The sequence below is a fragment of the Microtus oregoni genome, unplaced genomic scaffold (assembly GCF_018167655.1).
Source record: "Microtus oregoni isolate MIOR12 unplaced genomic scaffold, Mior012 000002F_ref0000024, whole genome shotgun sequence".
NCBI classification, from domain to species: domain Eukaryota; kingdom Metazoa; phylum Chordata; class Mammalia; order Rodentia; family Cricetidae; genus Microtus; species Microtus oregoni.
In genome coordinates, this window is record NW_024543061.1 from 89,337,501 (window position 1) to 89,361,664 (window position 24,164).

The 24,164-nt window shown below is 36.3% G+C and overlaps 1 protein-coding gene across 4 annotated transcripts in view; it reads left to right on the forward strand.

Annotated features, from left to right (window-relative positions):
- Positions 1–24,164, forward strand: part of Bicd1 (BICD cargo adaptor 1) — a 152,373-nt gene that overhangs the window by 107,567 nt on the left and 20,642 nt on the right. For 2 of the 4 annotated variants that reach the window (XM_041634486.1, XM_041634461.1), the window contains one exon: positions 22,775–22,783. The exons of the other annotated variants lie outside the window; for them this stretch is intronic. In XM_041634486.1, coding sequence (XP_041490420.1) covers positions 22,775–22,783 — 9 coding nt within the window. The remainder of the gene's footprint in view (positions 1–22,774; positions 22,784–24,164) is intronic. 4 annotated transcript variants of the gene reach the window in all.

A 24,164-nucleotide genomic window follows, 5' to 3' on the forward strand; every position in this document is an offset into this window, starting at 1 on the left:
GTATGAACTCTTAACTGCTGAGCCATCTCTTCTTTCCTTTTAATTTTATTTTTCTTTCATATATTATTTTTACATCAGTCTTTCTTTCCATGCTCACCCATTGTTTTGTGTATATGTAGGGAGCTGCTTGACATAGTTTCTTGCTTTCAGCTTCTCATCTTTTTGGTCTTGGGCTCGTAAAATGATGGGTTAAAAGTTAAACATCTTTATGTTTTTTGCTCCATTTTAGTGTTGCTTTGGAAAAGTAGTATTTACTATACAATCTGCCCTATGAAACTTTTCACACATTCTAAATAGTTCTAATTCTTTACAGACTTTATAATATTCAGCTTTAAAACCCCTAGCATACTGGAGTGAAAGTACCATTAAATTGTCTTAAAATCTTTAGTTTTGAAAAACTAGAAAAAATAATTAGATATGAGTACTATACACATAATCAAAACTATAAATCTGTGAAATTCAGAATCATCAATAGATCTAAAAGTTCCTTTCACGAAAACAGCTTGTTGATCAACTTTGAATTTCTAGTCATTTATTTATAGTTAAAATAATGATTGAGGAAAGAAAGTAAGTGTTATTGCCCAAGGAATAAATTTTTTATTACATACTATTAAACAACCACCTTATTTGTTTATTTATTAATAATTTCTTACTTATGTGTTGAGGGTTTCATCTGCATATAGGTCGTGTACTATATGCATACCTAATGTAGGGCTTGAAACTAGAGGAGGGGATCAGATTCCCTGTTACCAGAGTTACAGATGACTGTAAGCTGACATGTGAATGCAGGGCATCAAATCCTGACCTATGGTAAATCAGCCATCTACATGTCCCCAAAATGAACCAGTTTAAGCCTTAATAAATTCTTATCATAAATATTTTCAAAAAGATTCTAGTAATGGAATTATTATAAAAATTGATTAATCATACACACAATTTTGTTAACATGAAATATTGTTTTAGATAATTTTTAGGCTTTATTCATAGTTTTATTATAAATTATTGAATACTCTAAAAATTTCTGTCAGATAACAATATATATTAATTATTTTTAAAGGGAAAGTCCCTTATTTTAGAATTTTTGATAATCACTTTATAAAATATACATGTAACATTTTATTTTAATAGACAGATAAGAACATTTATTTTTCTATTGAGGATTCTTGATGCAATTATATCAATAAAATTGAAATTAATCTTTTTTATCCTTAGGTTGAGGAATTGAGACATAGATCTCACTTAAAAATTTAAGATAGAGAACACGAAATGTTTTTGTTTTCTATAATAAATATATAAAAGCATACTTAATTTGGTTCATTTTTATGAGATTGTCAGCATATAATCCCACCTTTTTGTTAATTTTTTTCCAGCCCCATCACAGTTTTCCCTTCCTTTCGCCTCTCCTCCAAGTCACTCCCCAAACTCCCCTCTTCCTCCACCCCCAATTCACTCCTCTTCCTTTCTCTTCAGAAAAGGGAAGACCTCCCATGTATTTTAGCCAGCCCTGGCATATCAAGTAAGATGTGGCACCTTGCGGTAAGACTAGGCATCTCCTCTTCTATTTAGGCTGGATAAGGCAATTCACTAGGGGAAAGAATCCCAAAAGCAGGTAACAGAGTCAGAGACAGCCACTGTTCCCACTGTTAGGATTCCCACAAGAAGACCAAGCTACACAACTTTAACATATGTGCAGACGACCTAGGTCAGTCTTATGTAAGCTCTCTGGTAGGCAATTCAGTCTCTGTGAGCTCCTATGAGCCCAATTTTGTTGATTCTGTGGATTTTCTTGTGATGTGCTTGGCCCCACTGGCACCCTCAGTTCTTCCACAGGATTCCCTGAGGTCTGCCTAGTGTTTGGCTGTGGATTCTTTATTTCCATCAGTTGCTGAGTGAAGCCTCTCTAGTGACAGGCTAGGCAACAGCCTTTGAGTATAACAGAATATCACTAGAAGTCATTTCATTGATTTTTTCCAGTCATGTTTGGTTCTATCCTAGGTCTCTGGACTGTCCAGTCTCTGGGTTCTGGCCCTCTTGGCAGTGTCAGGGGTGGTCTCAAGCTGGATCAGTCATTGGTTGGCCATGACCTTAATTTTTGTGCCACCTTTCCCATAGCATATCTTGTAAGCAGGGCAAATTGTAGGTCAAAGGTTATATGACTGGGTTGGGGTCCCAATCTGTCCACTAGAAGTCTTGCTTGGTTACATGAGATGGCCAGTTTAGGTTCTATATCCCTCATTGCTAGAAGTCTTATCTAGGGTCACCCTGGGAATTGCCATTGCCCTAGGTTTCTGGCTTATCCCAGAGATTCCCCTTATTCCAGTTGTCTTTCCCAGTACTCCTTCCCTCCCTCTTCCTCCCAACAGATCCCTCCTTTTCCTATGTCCACCTCCACATCCAACCCCACCTCTGTTGACCTGTTATGTCTATTCTATTTCCTCTTCACAGTAGGATTCATGTGTGTCCCCCTTAAACTCTCCTTGTTGCTTAGCTTTTTTGGGTCTTTGGATTGTGGCATGATTATCCTTTACTATACAGCTGATATTCCCTATAAATGAGTACATGCCATGTGTGTCTTTCTGGGTCTGGGTTACTTCACTCAGGATGATCTTTTCTAGTTCCATCCATTTCCCAGCAAATTTCATGATGTCATTGTTTATAACAGCTGAGTAATACTCTTTTGTGCAAATGGACCATGTGTTCTTTATCCGTTCTTCAGTTGATGGACATCTAGGTTTTTTCCAGTTTCTGAATAAAGCTACTATTAACATGATTGAACAGGGGTCCTGGTGGTATGGTAGAGTGTCCTTTGGGTATATGCCCAGGAGTGGTATGGCTGAGTTTTGAGATAGGTTGATTCCCAATATTTTAAGAAACTGTCATATAGATTTCCAAAGTGGCTGTACAAATTTGCATTCCCACCAGCAATGGAAGAGTGTTCTTCTTATTCTACATCCTTGCCAGCATGAGCTGTCACTTGTGCTTTTAATCTTAGTCATTCTGACAGGCGTGAGATGGAATCTCAGAGTCATTTTGATTTGCATTCCTCTGATGGGTAAGGATATTGAACATTTCTTTAAGTTCTTCTTGACTTTGAGATCCCTGTTGAGAATTCTCAGTTGAGATCTGTACCACATTTTTAATTAGATTATTTGATTTGTTATCTATTTTCTCGAGTTCTTTATAGATTTTGGAAATCAGTCCTCTCTCAGATGTGGGGTTGGTGAAGATATTTTCCCATTCTGAAGGCTGCCATTTTGTCCTTTTGATAGTGTCCCTGATTTACAGAAATTTTCAGTTTCATGAGGTCCCATTTATTACTTGTTGATCTTAGAGCCTGCGTGACTAGAGTTCTGTTCAGAATGTTGTTTCCTGTGCCAGTATTGTCAAGGCTATTCACCACTTTCTCTTCTATCAAGTTCATTTTTATGGTTTTATGTTGAGGTCTTTGATCCACTTGGACTTGAGTTTTGGGTCTGATCCTTTTGGGAGGAATTTCTACACACACACACACACACACACACACACACACACACACACACACACCCCTGAAGTTTTGGGAAGATTTCTGGCCTTGCCTGTGTCTCTGGTTCAACCTTTACTGAGTCAGTCCTTCAAGTCTCATAGCATCCCATAGTGGCAGTTGACTTTCTAATTTTTTAATATTTATTTATATTTTATATGTATAGGTGTTTTGCTTGCATATATTTAAGTGCACCATATGCATTCAGTGTCTGAGAGGCCAGAATGGGGTGCCATATCCCCTGGAATAGGAGTTACAGACTATTGTGAGATGTCATATGATTGCTGAGAACCAGACCCAGATCCTCTTGAAAGAACAACCATTAGTATTCACTGCTGATTCCTTCTTTCCAGCCTCTTAGCTTCTTACTTGTTCTTGATATTACGAATCTCCTGGCACACACTCTCATTTGCTGCCTCCTACCCCATGTTCTATTACCAGCTAAGATGAGAACTGATTCTCAATTCAGATGTGATTGAATCAAAATGGATTCTGTTGTGAAAGAAGTTTATAATCAGACTGCAGGTGTAAATCTCCATAAATTACCAGGTATTGCATATTGATGCTGTAAGTACTAATTAGGTCTAAATAGTAATAATAGCAACTATCTTACCAATTAATCATTAAATAAAACCAGCCCACCAGAATATATAAGGAATTAACATATTTCACAAGCAAGAGATACTTTGTATTAAGTACCTTTTGCTGTACTTTTACAAGATAAATAACAAATTTCAAACTTAAAAAGCATTTTTTCACTGTTTTTGAATTAATATTTTAAGCAGTTTTGTGTTTATACTGTGTTTTCCATAGAATAATTTTTTCCTTAGCTGCTTTTTTACATTATTTTGATTGCCATCATTGCTCTGTCCCTCCCTCTCTTTGTCCTTTCTCTTGCTTCTTTAACAGCATTTATGGGCATGTGAGAGAATGGTATTGTTCTGAAACCTGATTTTTGTTTTGTAATATTTTGTACTTTGATGATTTGAGAAATTAACTCACCAAAGCATATTACCCTTAGACATGCAACCACTGCTTTAGATCTGTAGCTAACATATGCACATTTTTACAGTGAATATTGCCTTTTACACTTCACTATGTTCAAACAACTAGCCCATTTTTCTATTATGTTACAAACTTTCATGTTGTTAACCTTGTGCCAAAATCACGTTTCTTTCATTAATCATTTATTTACTCATTCTTCAAAGTGTCGCAAAATTCTTTGATATGTGTCAGGCACTCTTCTTGGCTTTTGATTTATGGTTGTGAGCCCAGCCTTTAACGGCTGAGCCATCTCTCCAGCCCATTTTTTTTGTTTATTTTTTATTATGTATACAATATTCTGTCTCTATGCCTGAAGGGCAGACCTCTTTACAGATGGTTGTGAGCCACCATGTGGTTGCTGGGAATTGAACTCAGGACCTTTGGAAGAGCAGGCAATGCTCTTAACCACTGAGCCATCTCTCCAGCTTTGATATGTGTCAGGCACTCTTCTTGGCTTTTGATATATGGTAGTATTTAAAACAGTCACCACAGTTGCTCTTCATGAAAATCAAAGTATAGTGAGGGAGATAGACAGACAAACAAATAGTGATGGTGTAAAAAGATATTTTTTAATAAAAAAGAAAATTAGAAATATTAGGGATATTTTCTCACAGGAGACTCAATATATATTTAAAAGTCTATATACGGTTCCTAGACTTTCATAGGGAGAGACTAGGGATGCAGTAGCAAGAAGGGAAGGATGCAGATGTGGGAAATGAGAAAGTAGAGTTGCAGATATTGGCAGTGAGAAGGTAGGAGTGCAGGTGTGGGCAATGAAAACTAGGCAGTAAGTAGGCATGAGTTTAGAAGATCAATGAGAATGGAAAGGGGATTATAGTATGGAAGCTGCTTGTTCTTACTGGCTGCCCTGCTGGCTTAGACCCTAAATAACCACACAGAAACTATTAATTAAATCACTGCCTGGCCCATTAGCTCTAGCTTCTTATTGGCTAACTCTTACATATTAATTTAACCCATTTCTATTAATCTATATATCACCATGAGGTCGTGGCCTATCAGCAAAGTTTCATCACGTATATCTCTAGCGGCACTTCCATGGCATCTTCATGAATCTGCCTTCTTCCTCCCAGCATTAGTCCTGTTTTCTCTGCCTACCTAAGTTATGCCCTATCAAAAGGCCAAGGCAGTTTCTTTATTCATTATCCAATAAAAGCAACACATAGACAGAAGGACCTCCCACACCATTTCCCCTTTTCTGTTTAAATAATAAAGGAAGGTTTTAACTTTAAGATAGTAAAATTACATATAACAAAACAGTTATCAAGCAAGTTACTATATATATTATCTTTTATCATAACTAAGAAAAACTACAATAATAACTATTTTTCAACTCGATAAAAGATTCCGGAAGGATATAATATTACCTAAGTAAACAGGAAGTACATTGTAAGCAACTTCCAAAACTCTAGAATTGACAGAGATATTTCACTGCCTGGACAGTCACCCAAAGTTCTTCTGTACTGTTGGGGCATCCATCTTCAGCCTACAGGCCCATAGTGTCCAGCAGACTTTTCATGAAACAGGAAAACTCAAAGGCAGTTGCACCTATATTGGTAGTTTTGCCAGTCACTTTCTTTTGTATCCTGTAGAATGTCTAGTAGAGTCTTTTATGAAGCAGGAACCCCAAAGGACTATCTCACCTTCAGGCAAGTCCAGCAGTCATTTCTCTGTGGGTCCTGTATGTCCAGTTAAGTAGTCGAGGCAATAGCAGTTTCTTGCTCAAATGGCTAACCAAATCCATAAGGAGCCTCTTTGATGCTCATCTTCCTCTTGAAGTAATTGGTGCTGCCAAGAGCAGATGTGTCTCATTGTCATGAAAAGTCCTAAGTTATTAAAACATTTTAAAAGCCTTATTATGTAGTCTTTGAAAGGTTTATAGAACACCTTCCTATCTGAAATACATCTCTGTACATCTAGAAAATCTAACATGACTACAATCTTGACTATTATTGATGATTATCTATTAACCTATATTTTTTAATTATACACTACATTTTAAAATGAACTACACAAAGTCAATACCATAATCAAGATCAGAAATACACATAACAAAATTGACCTTAAATTTGTATCAATAAACCAAGATCCATCCCAATGAAAATTATTCATATCTATATTATATCCATCTTTAAATGTAAAGAAACATTTATAAACAATATTTGGGAATATGAACTTAGTTTCTCCAAACTGCTTCTTGCTGTTTATTGGACATAGTAATTTTTGTGGGTGTTCATGGTAACCTTCAGGGAGATCTTGTTCCATCAAACCACACCAGTCTTGAAGCAACCCACAGATTCTCATCCTCTGTGGAAACAAGAGAAGAACCTCTTTTCCAAAGCAACATATCCTTAGACCCAAATTTGGAAGTCATGATAACTTTATAATATTCATGCTTGTTTAGCTTAGCAGCCCATACAATTAAATCTCTCTATATACTTAGCTCATTCACAGTCAAAAAATTCAAAGAAGACACAATAATATACATAATACAGACTCTCTGTAAATTTTTCATTTTTATGTGGCTTATTTTTCTTTAATTGTTTTAATCTATGATTATCTGTACTCTGTCTCTTTAAAGACTTTACCTTTTTTTAAAAAATCATTTACTTTTCCCCCCAACTCTCTATACTCTTTTTCTTCTCTCTGTCCAACCCTATGACTCATCTGGATTTGTCTTTATTACATATCTGTAATTCTTTACTGTCCAGGAGCACTTTTTAAAATGCTAAGCGCCTCTTAAAACTTAAGCTACATCATTACTATGTTATATATGGTACTTCCTGCCTGCCCGCCCAGTCTAAAACTTAAGCTGCACCATTACTATGATATATATGGTACTGCCAGCACAGTGGAACCTCTTGTGCTTCTGAGAGACATGCACACTGCCCCGTTCTCAGGCACACACACACAGCATTAAGCAAGCTGCAACAGTCTGCTCACAAACCCCATCCAAATGCTCTGTAGCTGGACCTCCTGCCTGAAAGAGTCAGAGTTCACGCTGGAGCAAGACCCAGAAAGCTGACATTTCAAAACAGCATGGCTTTTTTCTTTTACTACTGCTGAATCAGGAAACCTCTCTTAAAGGAACTACAGGACACTGTCAGCAAACAGCAAGAAGCTGTGTTAAGCTCTGTATTTTTGTGTCTAGAATTCCTTTTTAAGCTCTTTCAGGTTTTATGTGGATTTAGTCCATCACGTTGGCCCGTCAATTTGTAGTATCGAGGCTGCTTGTTCTTCTTGGCTGCCTGGCTAGCTTAGACCTGAAATAATCACACAGAAACTGTATTAATTAAATTACTGCTTGGCCCATTAGCTCTACCTTCTTATTGGCTAACTCTTACATATTAGTTGTTTAATTTAATTTGCCTACCAGCAAAGTTTCATCATGTCTATCTTTTAAAGTGGCCCCAACCCATTTCTATTAGTTTGTAAATTACCATAAAATTGTGGCCTACCAGCAAAGTTTCAGCATGTCTATCTCTTGAAGTGGCCCCAATCCATTTCTGTTAGTTTGTATATTACCATAAAATTGTGGCCTACCAGCAAAGTTTCAGCACATCTCTCTCTGGTGGCAGCTTCATGGCATCTCCCCAACTCCACCTCCCTTCTCCCAGCATTCAGTCCAGTTTTCCCGCCTACCTAAGCTATGTACTATCAACAGGCCAAGCCAGTTTCTTTATTCATTATCCAATAAAAGCAACAGATAGACAGAAGGACCTCCCAAACCAGTGGATCAATTTTACAAAGTCATGAGCATTTGGTTAGAACTTGGTCATCAGTTGAACTGATAGAAAGACTGGAAGGGATCAGAAAACAGAGGTCTTGATGAATGTAATCAGACTGTATGCCTTGGGTTCAACTAACAGGCTTATTTTTTATTTTTAGGGGTTTTAAACCTGTAGTTTTATTTTATATGTGTGGGTGTTCTGCCTAATTATATATCTATATATCATATGCATGACATAGAAGCCAGAGAAATCTTTGACTTGCCTAGGGCTGGAGTTACAGACAGTTGTGAACTGTCTTGTGGGTGTTAGGAATCAAATCTGGGTCCTCTGGAAGAGCAACCAGTGCTCTTAACCACTGAGTCATCTCTCCAGTACCACAGCTAAGAGTTTTAAAAATAGGATCATGTACTGTTACATAAAGTAATCAGGGTATCATCTGGGTGATGAGTAGGTTGAATGTGTGTAACACCTGAGTAAAGAAACAAGTTTGGCTGCAAATGAAAAATAAGGTAAAGGTGTTAGAGATATATAAAAGTGAAATTTAGTGAGCCCTTTGTGCCTGTTTTTATTGCCTCTGCCCCTTCATCCTCTTATCTTGTATGTGGAACAACCGTGGTGAGTGTTACTTAAACCTATTTCCTCAACTAACAGTCTCAGTAATTTGTTCTCCTTCACACATGTTTATAGAGCTTTTCCTATTTATGTGTATTCTTCTTACTCATATCACTGCCCTGCATTTTCTTGACATAGTGGAAATAGTATTCTGTTTAAATTTGAGGTCTTTTCCCATAGTTTTTTCTGGAGGAGAGAATTCAGCCTAGTGCATGTAAAATGCATATTCTACCATTAAACTATACTCTCAACGTGAACTTGTAATTTTTTAGGTTGTGTTTTCTTTTAGCTTGCACAGAGTTCTTCCTGTATGTGATGGCTTAGGCATTGCATGTCTAAGGTTTCGCATCTACCAACATGAAAGTTAATTCAAAATACTAATTCACTCATGGTATAACACAGCTGTGGAACACTTGCCTATCATTTTCAAGGCTTCAGATTTGATCTCCACAAAATTATCAACTGTATTTTGAAAAGCATATTTCTTTTCATATTATCCTAAGATAGTACATACTTAGAAATCAATTCAGATTTTAAATTGTAGTGAATCACAAATAGTGCGTGTGATATTTTTTCCACTTTGAGGGCTAATGATGAGAAATTGCAGGAGAGTACAATACTTTCAAATGTCTCTTTTAAAAAGTATTTCTTTGGAAATTTTGCTTCTATAAAATATCTTTTAGCATAGAATGATTTTGAATTGGAATATACAATATTAAATAAGATTATTGTCTGACAGATTCTATTTCTTATTCTAACGGCAGACAGCTAATTAAATATTGACAAATTTAGTGACAAAACATTAATTTGTTTTTTCTATGTATTTCTATATTTTCCCTATTTAGATGAACATCAAATATCCTCAGATTTAGCCCACTGTTTTTAACAATTTGCTTCGTAAAAATATTTTCAAACTTTGGGGCTTAGTGAGAAAAGTGCGTGCAGTATAAGAATGAAAACCTAACTTAGAATTCCCAGAGCACATAGAATTCCTCAGTGCTATAGGGAAGGACGAGGCAGGTGAATCCTGAGGACTGTCTGCCAGCCAGCCTAGCAAAAATGAAGGGCTCCAGAATCAATGAGCAACCAGTATCTTTCTCTCTTCCCCTAAAATGTGAAACATGATTGTGGAAGAAACACACCTAATGTTAACTTCTGCACATACACATGTATTGGCAAGTGTACCCACAAACATATATGAATACCACAGTTGTCTAAGTAAACTTAAGTTGACAATCCAATGTAAAGATAGGAAATCCCACAAATCTCTATCTCTAGATGAAGAGCTACAGATAATAAACAAATGTTGGGGGAAGGATGATTACTCTTCTCTGGGAATAACCCCCTTGGAAGGTTTTCCAGTGCCAGGTGGTCAGCCCTAGAAACCTACACATCCATTCAAAACTAACAGGATTTGATAGGTTGAATTTGTGTATTGATTGTATGCATATGAAACAACAATGGGTAAAGATGAGGAGTTAATGAATTTGGGTGGGGAACGGTATGCTGTGAAAAGAGTAGGAAGAGAGGAAGTGAGAAATAGTGTACTTATATTCAAATTGTATTTTAAAACTTTGGATAGGAAAGTCAAATTCTGAGGCCTTTAGTGGTAGAATGTCAGCAGAGAGAGGTTATGGGCCTCACAGTTCTGTGCTCTCAGCAGGCTCTGGAATGCCAGGCAAGACTATCAGCAAGTGTCGTAGCTCGAAAGTACCTCCAGATGCTAGCAAGCAGCAGTCCCTTCAGAGAAAGTCTGCAGAAGGAAAGTCGCAAATGGGAGTAGCGTGGGAGGATTTCTGTCTTTGGTGGGTCTTATAGGTCAGAGACAGCTGAAGGACTGAACTCTTCTATGTAGCCAAAGCATGAAGCCTTGGAGGCTGATGTCAGCTTGATTGTCTCTACCTGTATCCTCAGGTCAAGTTCTGGAGACTAGAGCAGAGGGAGTCTGATCAGTTGCTGCCCAAGGCAGAGGTCTCAGGTGTGGAGCATTCCTATGGGTCTGTCTTCCTTCTTGAACTGGCTGACAATAGCACTGAGGCTGACCAGGAGCAGGGCTCTATTGTCTTCTTTCTCTTGCTCCTCTGACTCCAGGAATCTGAATCACCACAGTTCACCCACTCTGTTATATAGAAGCAGCTGGGGCCCTTGTTAGATAATGTGCCTGCATGCAAATAAGATTTGAAATGAGACCTACCAGAGAATAGCCATCCAACTTGGATGAGGAAGCAAGAACACTGAGTCCTTTGACCTTCTAAATTGGGTCATTAGTCTAACTTCACCTGCAGTGCCAGGGAAGCTGACACTTAGTTGTTAAAAGGAGTTTCTTTCTTTTTTTCTTTTTTTTATTTATTTGTTATGTATACAATATTCTGTCTGTGTGTATGTCTGCAGGCCAGAAGAGGGCACCAGACCTCATTACAGAGCCACCATGTGGTTGCCGGGAATTGAACTCAGGACCCTTGGAAGAGCAGGCAATGGTCTTAACCTCTGAGCCATCTCTCCAGCCCCAAAAGGAGTTTCTTACTACTTTGTGTTTGCTGTGTTGACAAATGACCACCTTTGCACTTGTAGCTACTCTCCACTAGAGATCTTGTCACCATAATCATCCTTGATCACCATTAGGGCAGCAGGCTGATCTTCCAGCTCTTCCATTCGCTGGATTCCACACCCTGATTACACTCAGGGCTTTTCATATCACTTTCCACTAGACAGAATTTGGGGGTGTTTTTGCTTCATCCCGGCTTCTGTTTCACCAACAGCTGAGGTTATCCACTAGACCATGGTGGCAGGCTGGCAGATTCGGTCCACTTTAAGCTCCTTCTGGGTTCTTGGGGTTCTTCTGATTCTTATCGGAACCTAAAATACTTTCAGCAAACAGACTTTGTCTTGTAAAAAAAGTAAGCCTTGATATTCCTTCTTGGGATTTCTTACTTGCACACTGAGCATCGGAGTGTTCCACAAAAAGAACTGGTATTCCTAACCAAGGATCACTGGAATACAGGTGTGTCTCTGAGAATAGGAGGTACTTAAACTGTGCTATCATGGTTAACACCTGGATCTGGAGGAGCAGATACATTTTGACAGGATGTTATGAGCAGACCCTCATATCTTGTACCACAGCCAACTGCAAAATCTTTATTTCATGAGACCATGCTTGCTACAAAGAATACCTTTCCAAAATACCTTTTATTGTTTGGCACACGATTATTATTACTTGGGGACCTCATGGGGAAGTTGTCAATGACCCAGCTTGTTTCATATTAAACTGATGTATAATACAATATGATCCCTAGAGAAGCTGAAGATGAAGCATCTTGCATGTGGATAAAAGTGTCAAAGCCAAGGCAAGTAGTCACCTTCCAAATAGCTTTCAATAGCTCATGATAGCTGTGATTACGGAGAAAGAGGAAATTGTGGTCTCAACCAGTGTCTTGTCTGTTAGGACAGCCTTTCTCTACAATTTTTGTATTTCACATTCTTTTCACTGAACTTGACATTTCAGTCACTGGAAACTGAAAATTTCCCCTGTATTAGCTGTGAGACTTTCAACCAGTTACCTAGCCATATCAGTGCCTGAATATCCTTATCTGAAAAATGCATAAAATAAGAACATCCATGATAGGAGGACAGTAGGGTACAATAGTCAGGTAGTTACTAGTAGTATTTATGATATGATTTTTAAGAAGAAATAATGTAGGAAGTCCTTCTGTATATGTGTTGCTCTTATTAAATAATGAATAAATAATCTAGAGTGGCCTGTGATAGAGCAGAGTAGAGCTAGGTGTGGAAAACTAAACTGAATGCTGGGAGAAAGAAAGTAAAATCAGAGAAGCCATGGAGCCCCATGTTGGGTGCCAGATGAAGATGGACACTTAAAAGGAATCCCACACTAGCTCAGAATTGAGGATAATAGAAGGTTATTTATTTAGGCGTAGACTCACCAATCAGTATCCTCTGCTGGAACGGAGAACAGCAACCAGCCGTGCTTTACATCGGTATAAATAGTATAAGAGGTCATGCCCAAGTGGGCGGGATTTCCTACAGCACATAGACAGTAAATAAAGAATATTTTTGTATTCTAAGATTTCTATCCCTTTATTTTCTTATAAATGGTGTAAACTATGTGTATCATATGTATCAGTTTTACCATCATAAACATAGGAGTAAACATTATGAAGTTTTTTTTCTGATATCTTCTACTGGAGTAAATCAGCAGCTTTGTCATTTGTGCCCAGCCTGATTTCTCTTGTTTGCTCCTTGTGGGTTCAAACCTCTTTAGTCTTTGAGTCTCCCTATTGCACCTGTACAGGGAATACATTTAATACCTGAAACTCAGGATTGCACAAGTACCCTTAGTTGCGCAGTAGGTACTCACTCTGTTGATTTCATGGGTATTAATTGTGTACAGTAGCTCAAGATAATCAGTTTATTATTCTTCATTAGCTATTGTTTGTTCTCCTGTTATATAATATAGTGTTTTTCATCTGTGGCTCACTGTAGATAATTAATTTAAAAACTATTTGGCAATAAATAAATTTCTAAAATAAAATAAAGAAATTTTATTTCTTTATGTAGGCTATAAATATACCCACCCAACTTTTGTGTTTTTCTAGAAGCATTCTATACATATATAATCAATTACATATAAATATCTGCATATGTAAATACACATTTGAATATTTGTATATGTATATTAGCAGCATTAATACAACCATAAACGTGTTTATTCATGCTGTTTTTATATCTCCCTCTTTTCATATCAGCTCATTTTTTGTATATTTTTAACCATAAGAAAATATCAAAGAGAAAAAAATCTTGAAGAAAGCTTTAACTATTTTCCTGTGTAATACTGGAGTATCTCTTCCCAAATAACAAAAATTATAGCTGTCAGACTGTGCAACCTTTAGACTAGAGCTGTTGGGTGAGACTACTTATTTGTTTCCTGACTGCCCAGGCTCCCGAAATTATCACACAGAAATCTGTGTTAATTGCAATACTGTTTGGCTAATAGTGTAAGTGTATTTCGAGCCACATCTTACATCTTAAATCAACTCATCTCTATTACTCTGTGCATCCCCACGAGGTCATGGCCTACTGGCAAGGTTCCAGTATCTGTCTCTTCTGGTGGCTGCAGCTCCATGGCGTCTCACTAACTCCGCCTACTTCTCTATGTCTGCTTGGAATTCCCACCTGGCTTTTCTGTTAAGCCATTGGCTGAAAGCAGCTTTATTCATTGACCAATAAAAGCAACAAACACATATACAGAAGGACTTCCCACACCATTACTCAAGTAATATTATCTCCCTTCTCAGGCCTTCGATGGGATTGCAGATTAGATAGTCATAGTTACTTTCCTCTTATGATTTAGCCAAGCCGTTTCTAATACAAGACTTAGACTCCTTAGGGTAGAATAATTATTGAAACATTTAGCATATGTTTCTTGCTTAATATTGTTTATACTGTTTGTAATTTTAATTTTTATAATTGGTAGCTGTTCCTATTGTATATAGTTTTGTATTGGGTTTAAAACACTTATTTAGACAAAAGGAGGAGGTGATGGGGAACTTACTTCAGTCAATGGCCTCTGAAAGGCTGGACCAGGTGGGGCGTGGGTTTTGGATACCAAAAAGCCTGCAGGAGCGACTGCTCGGTCTCATCCCTCTTGCCACATCTAGATATGTTCCCGTTTTCTCATTGTGATCCATGAGTTTTCCCTTTTAATAAAGAACACTTTAATATACCCTATTCTGAGCTGGTGTGGGATTCCCTTATTCTCTTTCCCCTCATCTGATGTGTTCTGCTTCATAGAGCTATCAATATTAGCAACATGTATACTTCTATATTCTATAGTAGACACATTAAAAATGTAATTCATCTTAACTTTAACAGACTATTTCATTTACCATAGTCATAATAGCATTTCAATAGGAGATTCCACTGTTTCTGTTTCTCAGTCTTTGAAACTTAGTGTCTACTGTGTATTTATAGCACATCTTGGTTTGAACCAGCCGTGCGGCCAACTCTGTACAGTTTGAAACTTTATTTCCAGTAGTTTTGATTAATAGAATTTCTAAATGTAAATGTAACTTTTGTTTTTCAGTGTATTTTGTGGCTTATTTAGAACTTGCTATGTATACCAGACTGGCTTCAAACCTACAGACATCCACCTGCCTTTGCCTCTGGAGGGCTGGAAACACCAAGCTCTATTGGGGTCTTTAAGAGTCTAGCTCTTAAGAATCCCTCTCAGGGTTTGATTAAAGACACCACAATAAGAAAAAGGAACAAAAAATCTGGGGATTAAGAAATCTACTCACAGCACGTTCTTTCTAACCATGTGTCGTTATCCTTCTTTTTTCTTATTTCCTTATTCCTCCTGTTACAGACATTCCCAGTAATATATACCCTTATAACAAGCAATTCCCCAGCCCTAGCAAGTTTACAGACTAGATTTCTTTTTCCCCATAAAAATCAGATAAGAATTTTCACACACACACACACACACACACACACACACACACACACACACAGAGAGAGAGAGAGAGAGAGAGAGAGAGAGAGAGAGAGATCGATCCATGGCTCTCAGCTCAAAGGTAGGTGTAGGAGTGGCTTAGTGCATGTCCTGTAAACTCCTTAATAGAGAAAGTTAGTTAAGAAAGGAATTAAGTCATCAGGAAATTCTAGAGGGAAAGCTAGTACACTATGCTACATTTTTAGGTGATTAGATAAAGAACTAAAAGGTTTATTTTCAGTAAAATTATGAATAGGGCATGAATTGTTTTTGAAATCAGTGCACCACTTTTTTTCTCCCTGCATGCATAGAGCATATCAGGTAACCAGGCAACCTACATCAACAGGCAGAAGCTAATATTTTCTGATCTGATTAGTACATTCACCAGATGCTGCAATTTCTTTAGGCCTAGCTCTGGAGTTTACAATTATTGCTCTAAGTGGTAGAAACAAAGAGGACACTGAGGCCTCTAACTGAGCAGTTCCAGGGTATGCTGTTATTAGCCATTCTTATAGTGGGCATTGTGGGTCTGTGGCACCAGCAGGAAGGAAGTCTTTCTCTGGGTTGCAGTTAATTATCTTTTGTGCTGTCCTTGAGAGTAAAATGTAAGCAGTAAATCATCAGTAAACTGAGGTGAGTGTAGGAGTTAGGAGGGTTAGTTTTGGGTTATTGTATTACTTATCTATAAGTGAGGTAAAACCAGGCATGCTTATTTCTGTCTATCTGAGCAGCTATGAATAAGCAGCTTTGGGCAAGTAGTAATTCTGTGTTCTTAGATATCTGTGAATATCTTAAGTAGGATGCTTTTGACTGTACCATAAGCACTGACCAAATGCCTGCTGATAAAGAGAATTGCAGAAAGGAAGGCAGATCTCTGTGTTTACCTAGGAGAGATGAATGAAGGCCTGGCAGTGGGAAGCTGTTTTCACACATAGCTAGGGGAATGTGATCAGTAAACCCCAAAAGCATAGGAAATAGTTCTGAACTGTGCGAATTAATCCCCAAATATGTAACAGAAGAGGAATCAGCTATAGAGAAAACGTACAGCAAAAACCCAGCCACTTTATTCACAAAGCAATAATACCAAAAACCCTGCCTTTTAGTTTAACCTTCAGTAAATCCCTTGGCTCTCATAAGTCAATTGTGAAAAGATGACTGAGCAATTACTATATAATGTTGCAGCTTGTAACAATTTCTATTTTTTCATTTAAAAATGAAGTGTGTAAATTTCTCTCTGAGTAACGCATATAGCTGACCCTAATTTTTTGACGATGTCTGGAATAAAGAATAAAAGTAAAAGGATCAATGCTCCTATAATCACCAAGTTAATAAGAAGGTTACATAATAAATTGCTATTCACAAAATCTTTGACTGAGTTAATGAAGCAATTGGTTATCTGTTCTGTAGAAGTTTGGAGTCTGGAATGACTGATAACACTAATTTGAGAATGTAATGTGCCTATGTTCATACGTAGCTGGGAATTATTCCAGACACCCCTTAGGTGGGCTGTACTTGATTCTAGGACATTTCTGATCCATTAAAGGGCAGGGGTGTAATAAAATCTACTTATAATCAGCATGACATAATGCTGTTAAGCGTGTCTTAAAATTGTAGGTTTGAGTTATTATAAGAAAGGAGTGTTAGTTATGAATATTAATTTTATCTATTAGTCTTTGACTAATACACTGTATTTTGATGAAATTAATTGTAACATTTGATAGTGAATATCTATCTTGTGTGTGTGTGTGTGTGTGTGTGTGTGTGTGGTTTTTCAAGACGGGGTTTCTCTGTGTAACGCTCTAACTGCCCTGAAACTCACTTTGTAGACCAGGCTAGCCTCAAACTCAAAGAGATTTACCTGCCTCTGCTTATGGGGATGCATCACCACTGCCTGGCTTAATATTTAATTTTTAAAATAAGAATTAAGATGGTATATAATTATCCTTTAAAATTGAACTATTGGATCAGTTATTTGCTGCTGCATATTGATTCTTCACTGTTTTTCTCTGGTTTAAGTGTTGCTCTTCTATATACATTAAATGTTTACATATCCTTTTCTACCTTTTTGTTACTAAATCTTATGTGCATTTTAGGAACTTAATTCCTGATGATTGCATAAATGCTAAAAAGATACATTCTTTCATGATTTTTAGAATATTAAAATTGCTTTAAAATTGGTATAATCATCAAATTGTGGAAAGGGTGTATTTATTATTTTAGGCAGGGAGCAACTGGAAAATGTTTAAAGTACATCTTGTCATTTTTAAATGACACTATATGTAGGCTGAAAGTATAGCAAGCTCTTTCAAGGTGAGTTCTTGGAGTGCTCCTTTTTCCCCAGAATTAAATAAAAGATAAGGATAATACTGAGTAAACCATTTCTCACTATAAAACCAATCCAATTAACAAATGATGCAATGATGGAACATCTGATGACTGTGGTTCTATCATTCTTCATATTTCAATTTGTTTTTATTTACTACTACTTCTGTCAGATATCCCTGTCCAGAGCTTGCATTTTCTTAAATATTCTATATTCAGAACATGAGCTTTTTAAGTGAAATTAACTATGATAGAAGGATATAATTCCTTAATTACTGGAGAGACCAATATGTTAATTAACTCTACATCAGGAACCTATACTATTTAGTATTACCATACAATTTAAAACTTACAGTTTAAAATTGTATTAAAATTTTGTTAAACTCGTGAAAATTGAAATTTTCTTATTTAAATCTTTAAAGAAAAAGGTGAAATTTGTCCACTAAAAATGAAAGAAAATAGATTTTTAATATTCTTAATTGCTTTGTGTTTAGAGAGCAAATGAGTGATTATGATGTTCTTATATTCACCAAAGTCTACCCACGTGGTGTTGAAAATCAAGGTCCCTAGAATGAGATTGTGTCTATAGGGGCAATATCTAAAAGAATAGATATCCTGTGACATATATAAAATTCAGGAAATCTCAGGCAGTAACTCCTGTTATCTCCATTCTCTTGTTCACCAAGACAAAACAAAACAGAAAACAAAACAAAAAAAAAAAAAAACCCCTATCAACCAGGAGACACAAAGCCCCAAATAGACACTTTTAGAGTTTGTTTCAGGTCACAGATTCTGTTTTAAATTTACTGAAGTGGCCTATCTAGTAATAATAAACTAGTCAAAATAAAGTTTGAAACTGTTGAATATTTTATACTACTACCTTTTTTCTGTTTGTATTCACCACCTGCAGGTCTTTATTCGAAATGGCAGTTAATTGCTTACCTATAGCTCCTGACCTTTAGTTTTTCTAGTATCTTTTGTGTTGGGTGGAGGGGTTGCTACTACAATGACTTGCCCTTGGCATTGCTTTCATTCCAAAGGCCTGCATGCAAAGAAAAATTCTGGTGACCAGCTATACCATTCCCTACTGTATTTCATTGGGAAATGACCATTAGTATCTTCCATGCTGTTATATTATTATTATACTATTCAATTTAATCTGATGGTACTTGTTACTTGTAGTCTGCTATTTTGATGTGGGATTCCCCTCTGTATGCTATGAATATGTTTTATTACCATTGGTTATTAAAGAACCTATTTTGGCAATGGCTTTGCAGAGTAAAGCCAGGTGAGAAATCTGAACAGAGATAAAATAAACAGAGTTAGTGAGATGCCATATAGCTGCCAAAGGGGAAAGACTCCTGCCACCAGCCAGAACTTACCAGTAGGCCACAGCCTTGCAGCGATTCACAGATTAATAGAAATGGGTTAATTTAAGATGTAAGAGTTAACTGGAAATATTCATGAGTTATTTGCCAAACAGTGTTGTAATTAATATACTTTCTGTGTTATTATTTTGGTCTGGGCAGCCAGGAAAAAACGGAGCAGTCTCTGCCTACCAAATGGCATCCAACGTGGGCCAACTACAACCACATAAAACCTGAGAGAGCTTAGAAAGTAATTCTACACACACACACAAACACACACAAACAAATAAAAACAGCTTTAAGCACAGATTCTTGGTAGCTATATTTTTTTTTCCCAGATTTGCTCTGTGTGCTAGAACAGAGGCACAATTCCTTTAAGAGGTTTCCTGACTTAGTGGTAGCAGCATAAACTGTGTGGCTCCTCTAAGAAAGTTTCCTGATTTGTGTTAGTTGCACAAACGGCTCCAGCTCTTTCAGGAGGCTGTGCACTTGAATGGGATTTGTGGGCAGTGTGCTTCAAGTTGCTCTGCACAGTGGTGGGCTCAGTCAGTAGAGCATGAGACTCTTAACCTCTGGGTCTTGGATTCGGTCCCCACATTGGATGCCATTTTGTAATCAGAGACTGCTCCTTTGTTTCTTGGTCACCCAGGCTCAAATAATAACATAGAAACTATATTAATTATAGCACTATTTGACCAATAACTTATGCATATATCCAGTTAACTCTTACATCTTAAATTAACCCATTTCTATTAATCTGTGAATTTGGCCTACTGATAAGGTTCTGGCGGGCGTCTGGAGTCTTTCTCCTTCAGCAGCTACATGGCATCTCTCTGGCTCTGCCTACTTAATCCCTGTTTGGATTTCCCACCTGGCTTTACTCTACTAAGCCATTGGCTGAAACAGCTTCTTTAATAACTAATGGTAATAAAACACATTCATAGCATTCAGAGGGACTCCCACATCACTATTTGTTCTTATGTCATGTTGTAACACTATTTATTGAAACAAACCCTTAGGCTATATGGCTTTATCTGAGATTTTATATCCAACATGGACCTTGCAAAGAAGTCCTTTTCTATCTGAAAAAACATATCAAGAGAAAGCCATAGTTGATACCAAACGAAGCCAGTCTCTAGTATAACCAGTTATTTCCCCTGTCTATCTAGGCCCACATACATAAAAAAGATCCTCTAGTGGTGTTGAGGCTATCATTATGAAAATTTATGTTATTTTCTCCATTATTGGATCTGGGATCATTATAAAAAACTGTATTTTTCTTTTCTTTTTTTTTGTTTTTTTTTCTTATTTTCTCTTCCATCCCCTCTGTTTTTTAGGGTCTTATATAGTCCAGGCTGGCCTCAAAATTTCTAAAAAGCCATGAAGGATGACCTTGAACTTCTGATCCTCCTGCCTCCACCTCCTAAGTTACGAAATTACAGGTGTATGCTGAGTCATGCCTCGTTTTTGCTGTGCGGGGGATCAAACCAAAGACTTGTGCATAGGAGACAAACTTTCTACCAATTAAGCTTCATCATGTTTCTAAAAATATATGTAAATATTTCAATATTTCAGTACTTTATAGCATAATTCCAAAGAAAAGGTATTATTTTAATAGAAAAAGAAATACATCAATTTCCTAGTATCTAAAACAAATTCCTTTTTTGAAAGTTTAAAATATATGCCAGGTATGGTGATGTATGCCTATAATTCTAGTACTTGGGAAAAAGGAAAGAGTTCAAGTTCAAGGCCAACATGGATGACATAGTGAGTTAAAATGAAGTCTAAGTATGACAAATCTCTCTTTCAATAAACTAATTTATTATATATGGATGCATAGGCAAAACAAACAAACAAACAAACAAAGCAGTGTTCCTGGATTCACTATTCTTACAGTGTGTTAGATTTTTATTTTACTCAAGATATTTATGATTTAAAAATTAACTATATTTTAAATAGTATGCAAAAGCTTACAATCTAATTCATTAATGCTTTTTAGTATTTATCAACACAGCAGGCACCTAAAGTCTTCTGAACCATTATGATGAATAATGGACCTTTTTACATACTAATTCTGGATTTATGGTCCCTTCTGAGTTCAGAATGAGTTTGGTAGAGGCTACAAGAACAGTCTGAGCTCCTATGTGAGCATGGTCCAAATTATGTATAGTTGTGATGCCCATGGAAGGCCTGTTCATTCTTTAGTTTTCAATTATATAATGAAATTATGGCCACATAGCATTTTTAGCTAGACTATTTAAGGTGACCTAGGATTTCAACTTGTATAACTAGTCAACTAGAAAAGATTCATAGTATACCATAGTTAATAGTCATTAAAGGGCTTTTTAGTATCCCTGCAACCCTGTGATATTTCTCTACTGTAGCTGTATGTTCCTCTTTCACACACAATCTCTTTAATCATCTATTGATCTTGTTTAGATTTTTGTGGTTTAATGTGTTATTGTCTAAAAGGTATAAGATGAAAATGAAAAGTCTGTCTCAAATGATTGATTTTATTCTTTTCTTTGCTGGCTTTTAAAGGTTTAAAGTAGGGCTTTGGAAATGGCTCAGTTGATAAAGAATCTGTCATGCAAACATGAGAATCTGAATTTTGGTCCCTGGAACAAGTCATGCTTATGTGTGTCTTTAATATTAGCCTCAGGATGAGAGAGGGGTAGAGACAGGTAGATTGGTCTCTGGCACTAATTGATCAACCAGCCTAGCCAAATCCATAAGCTGCAGATTCAATGAGAGAACTACCCCCTCCACCCTACAAAACCACAAACTCATAAAGATAGGATATAGTCAAATCATTGCCTCTTAGTAATATAACCTTTTAGCTAAAAATGTCAGTGATACACAGATTTTAATGTAATGATTTTGTGAAAAGTACCAACACAAGTCAAGTTTTTCTTGGATTTATTGATTACTGGAGTCCAGAAATTTTCTTACTCATTTTTGAATTTAGATTATTTATACTTGGCTGCCTCTAGAGCTGTTCTCATGTGCTCACATCCCTTAGCAAATCTTTAAAAATGGGGTAGATTCTCTGTTTCTCTTAAACAGTAATCAAAAATTTTCATCTAAATATTTATGTAAAATATGTACAGAATATATTTTGTAGGATAGTGACTTAGTAAAGGACTGCCATTTTAACTGAATTCATTTTTAGAGAATGTAAAAATTAAAGGGATTTTGTTAGTTTTTTTTTTAGTTGAAAGGGGCTTTTCTTGTTCTAAAGACTTGTTTGCTGTTCTATTGCTCACGGTTTTCCAATTTTTAAATTCTAAACTGACCCCCAGTTTTTAATCTCATTTAGGATTATACCTTACTATTAATACACTCAGTCTCTGACCAGTTTGGTCATAATAATTGAAATTATATATATAGGATAGAAACAGGTACCATTTTCTTCTGGTCCTGTGTTAACCAGGTCCTTGGTATAGACCGTGAGTACACTGTTTAGTTCATCTTATACACCTGTTTTTGACTGTTCGAGCAGCCTGTTCTTTATTGCTATTCATAGGATACTTTGAAAAACAGTATAGTCCTTTACTCCGGGTAGTTATTTATAGACTACGCCATGCACAATGATATTAGAATAAGTTAAACATAATTTTTTCTCTTTTAATGCACTACTTGACATCAAAAGCAAAAAGAGGTAAGTTGGTTATTAACATGTAGGCTAACAATATTTCCCTTGATAGATTTATTCCTGACTATCCTTGCCTGACTTAAATTTCCACAAAGCAATGCTTTTACATTGAGAAGCTTATCATTGTAAATCCTTTTTAAATTGGATTTTTAAATATACTATTTAAGCATATTGCTGTTCCTGTAAATTTTGATTTAGTTTGAGTCTTAGGACATTTGGAAACACTTCATCTAGTTTGGATTCCTGTTTGCCTGATAATGTGTATTACACATTATAAGAACTCCTTTCTTAATATAAGAAAAAAAAACAGAACTAAAAAAACCCCACAACAAACCAAACCAAGAAACAGCTGATATTGGGAAAGTCTTTAATTTTGAGATACATTGAATTGCGGAAATGGATGTCCAAACTTCTCAGAATGTTCTCCAGTGTTATTTTCTGCAATGATTAAAAACTGAAGAAAATTATTAAATGAGAAAATCAAACACATTTCATTGAGTGTTATCTCATGAATTTTTTCATGTGAGATCTATTTTTATAACTGAACTTTTTAGTGAATTCCTGGGTACAATTTGTTTAACTTATTTCTCTTTGTCATTAGTGATGAATTAGGACATAAAATGATGGTCTAGATTTGATGCATGTTAATTAACTTTCTTTACTAATGATTATCTGCCTTTTTATCTTGAATTAACTCTGCTAGCTTGCCTGGCTTTTGAGAAAGTTATTTCTAAACAAAGGGTGATGTGCTTAATTGGTGTGAGAATCTGGCAACACAGTGTCCTTTTACCTCTTGGTGCCACTGTAGATAATACTCTCTCTCCCTTTATCATCCATCTCGGTCATTCTCATGATTTATTCCTAAGTTGTTCAGGAGAAAAAAGGTGCAGACAATTTATTTCTCTTTTATAAGATTTGTATAAAATTAATTTTTTATAAACATTATTTTGTTTTATTGACTAACCATATGACATCATATGTGACAAGTCTCATGAAAGTTTTTGTCTAATCTATAAACAATAATTCTTCTATACTTAGCAAACAGTTTTAATACTTATCAGCCTGTGATAAGCTTGTATGCCATTGTCATTGGGAAGGCAAAACCAGATGCTTTTTAAAAGTTTGTTATTTTTGCCTGAAATTTATCAGGATTTTTGAATATTTCAACAGTTGTATAGTTTTGTCCTTTGAAGAGTTTTAATGCTTAATAACTTTTAGACTATCAAGGATATTAAGATATAATGGAGTTTACTGTGTAGAACACTGAATGTCCGGTGCTATAAATTAGCAGATTATACCCCAGAGATTGGAAATTATACTATCATTTTATCAGTGACTACTTTCAGGGAAACTAAAGTGTTTCTAGGACATGTGATATAATTGGCAG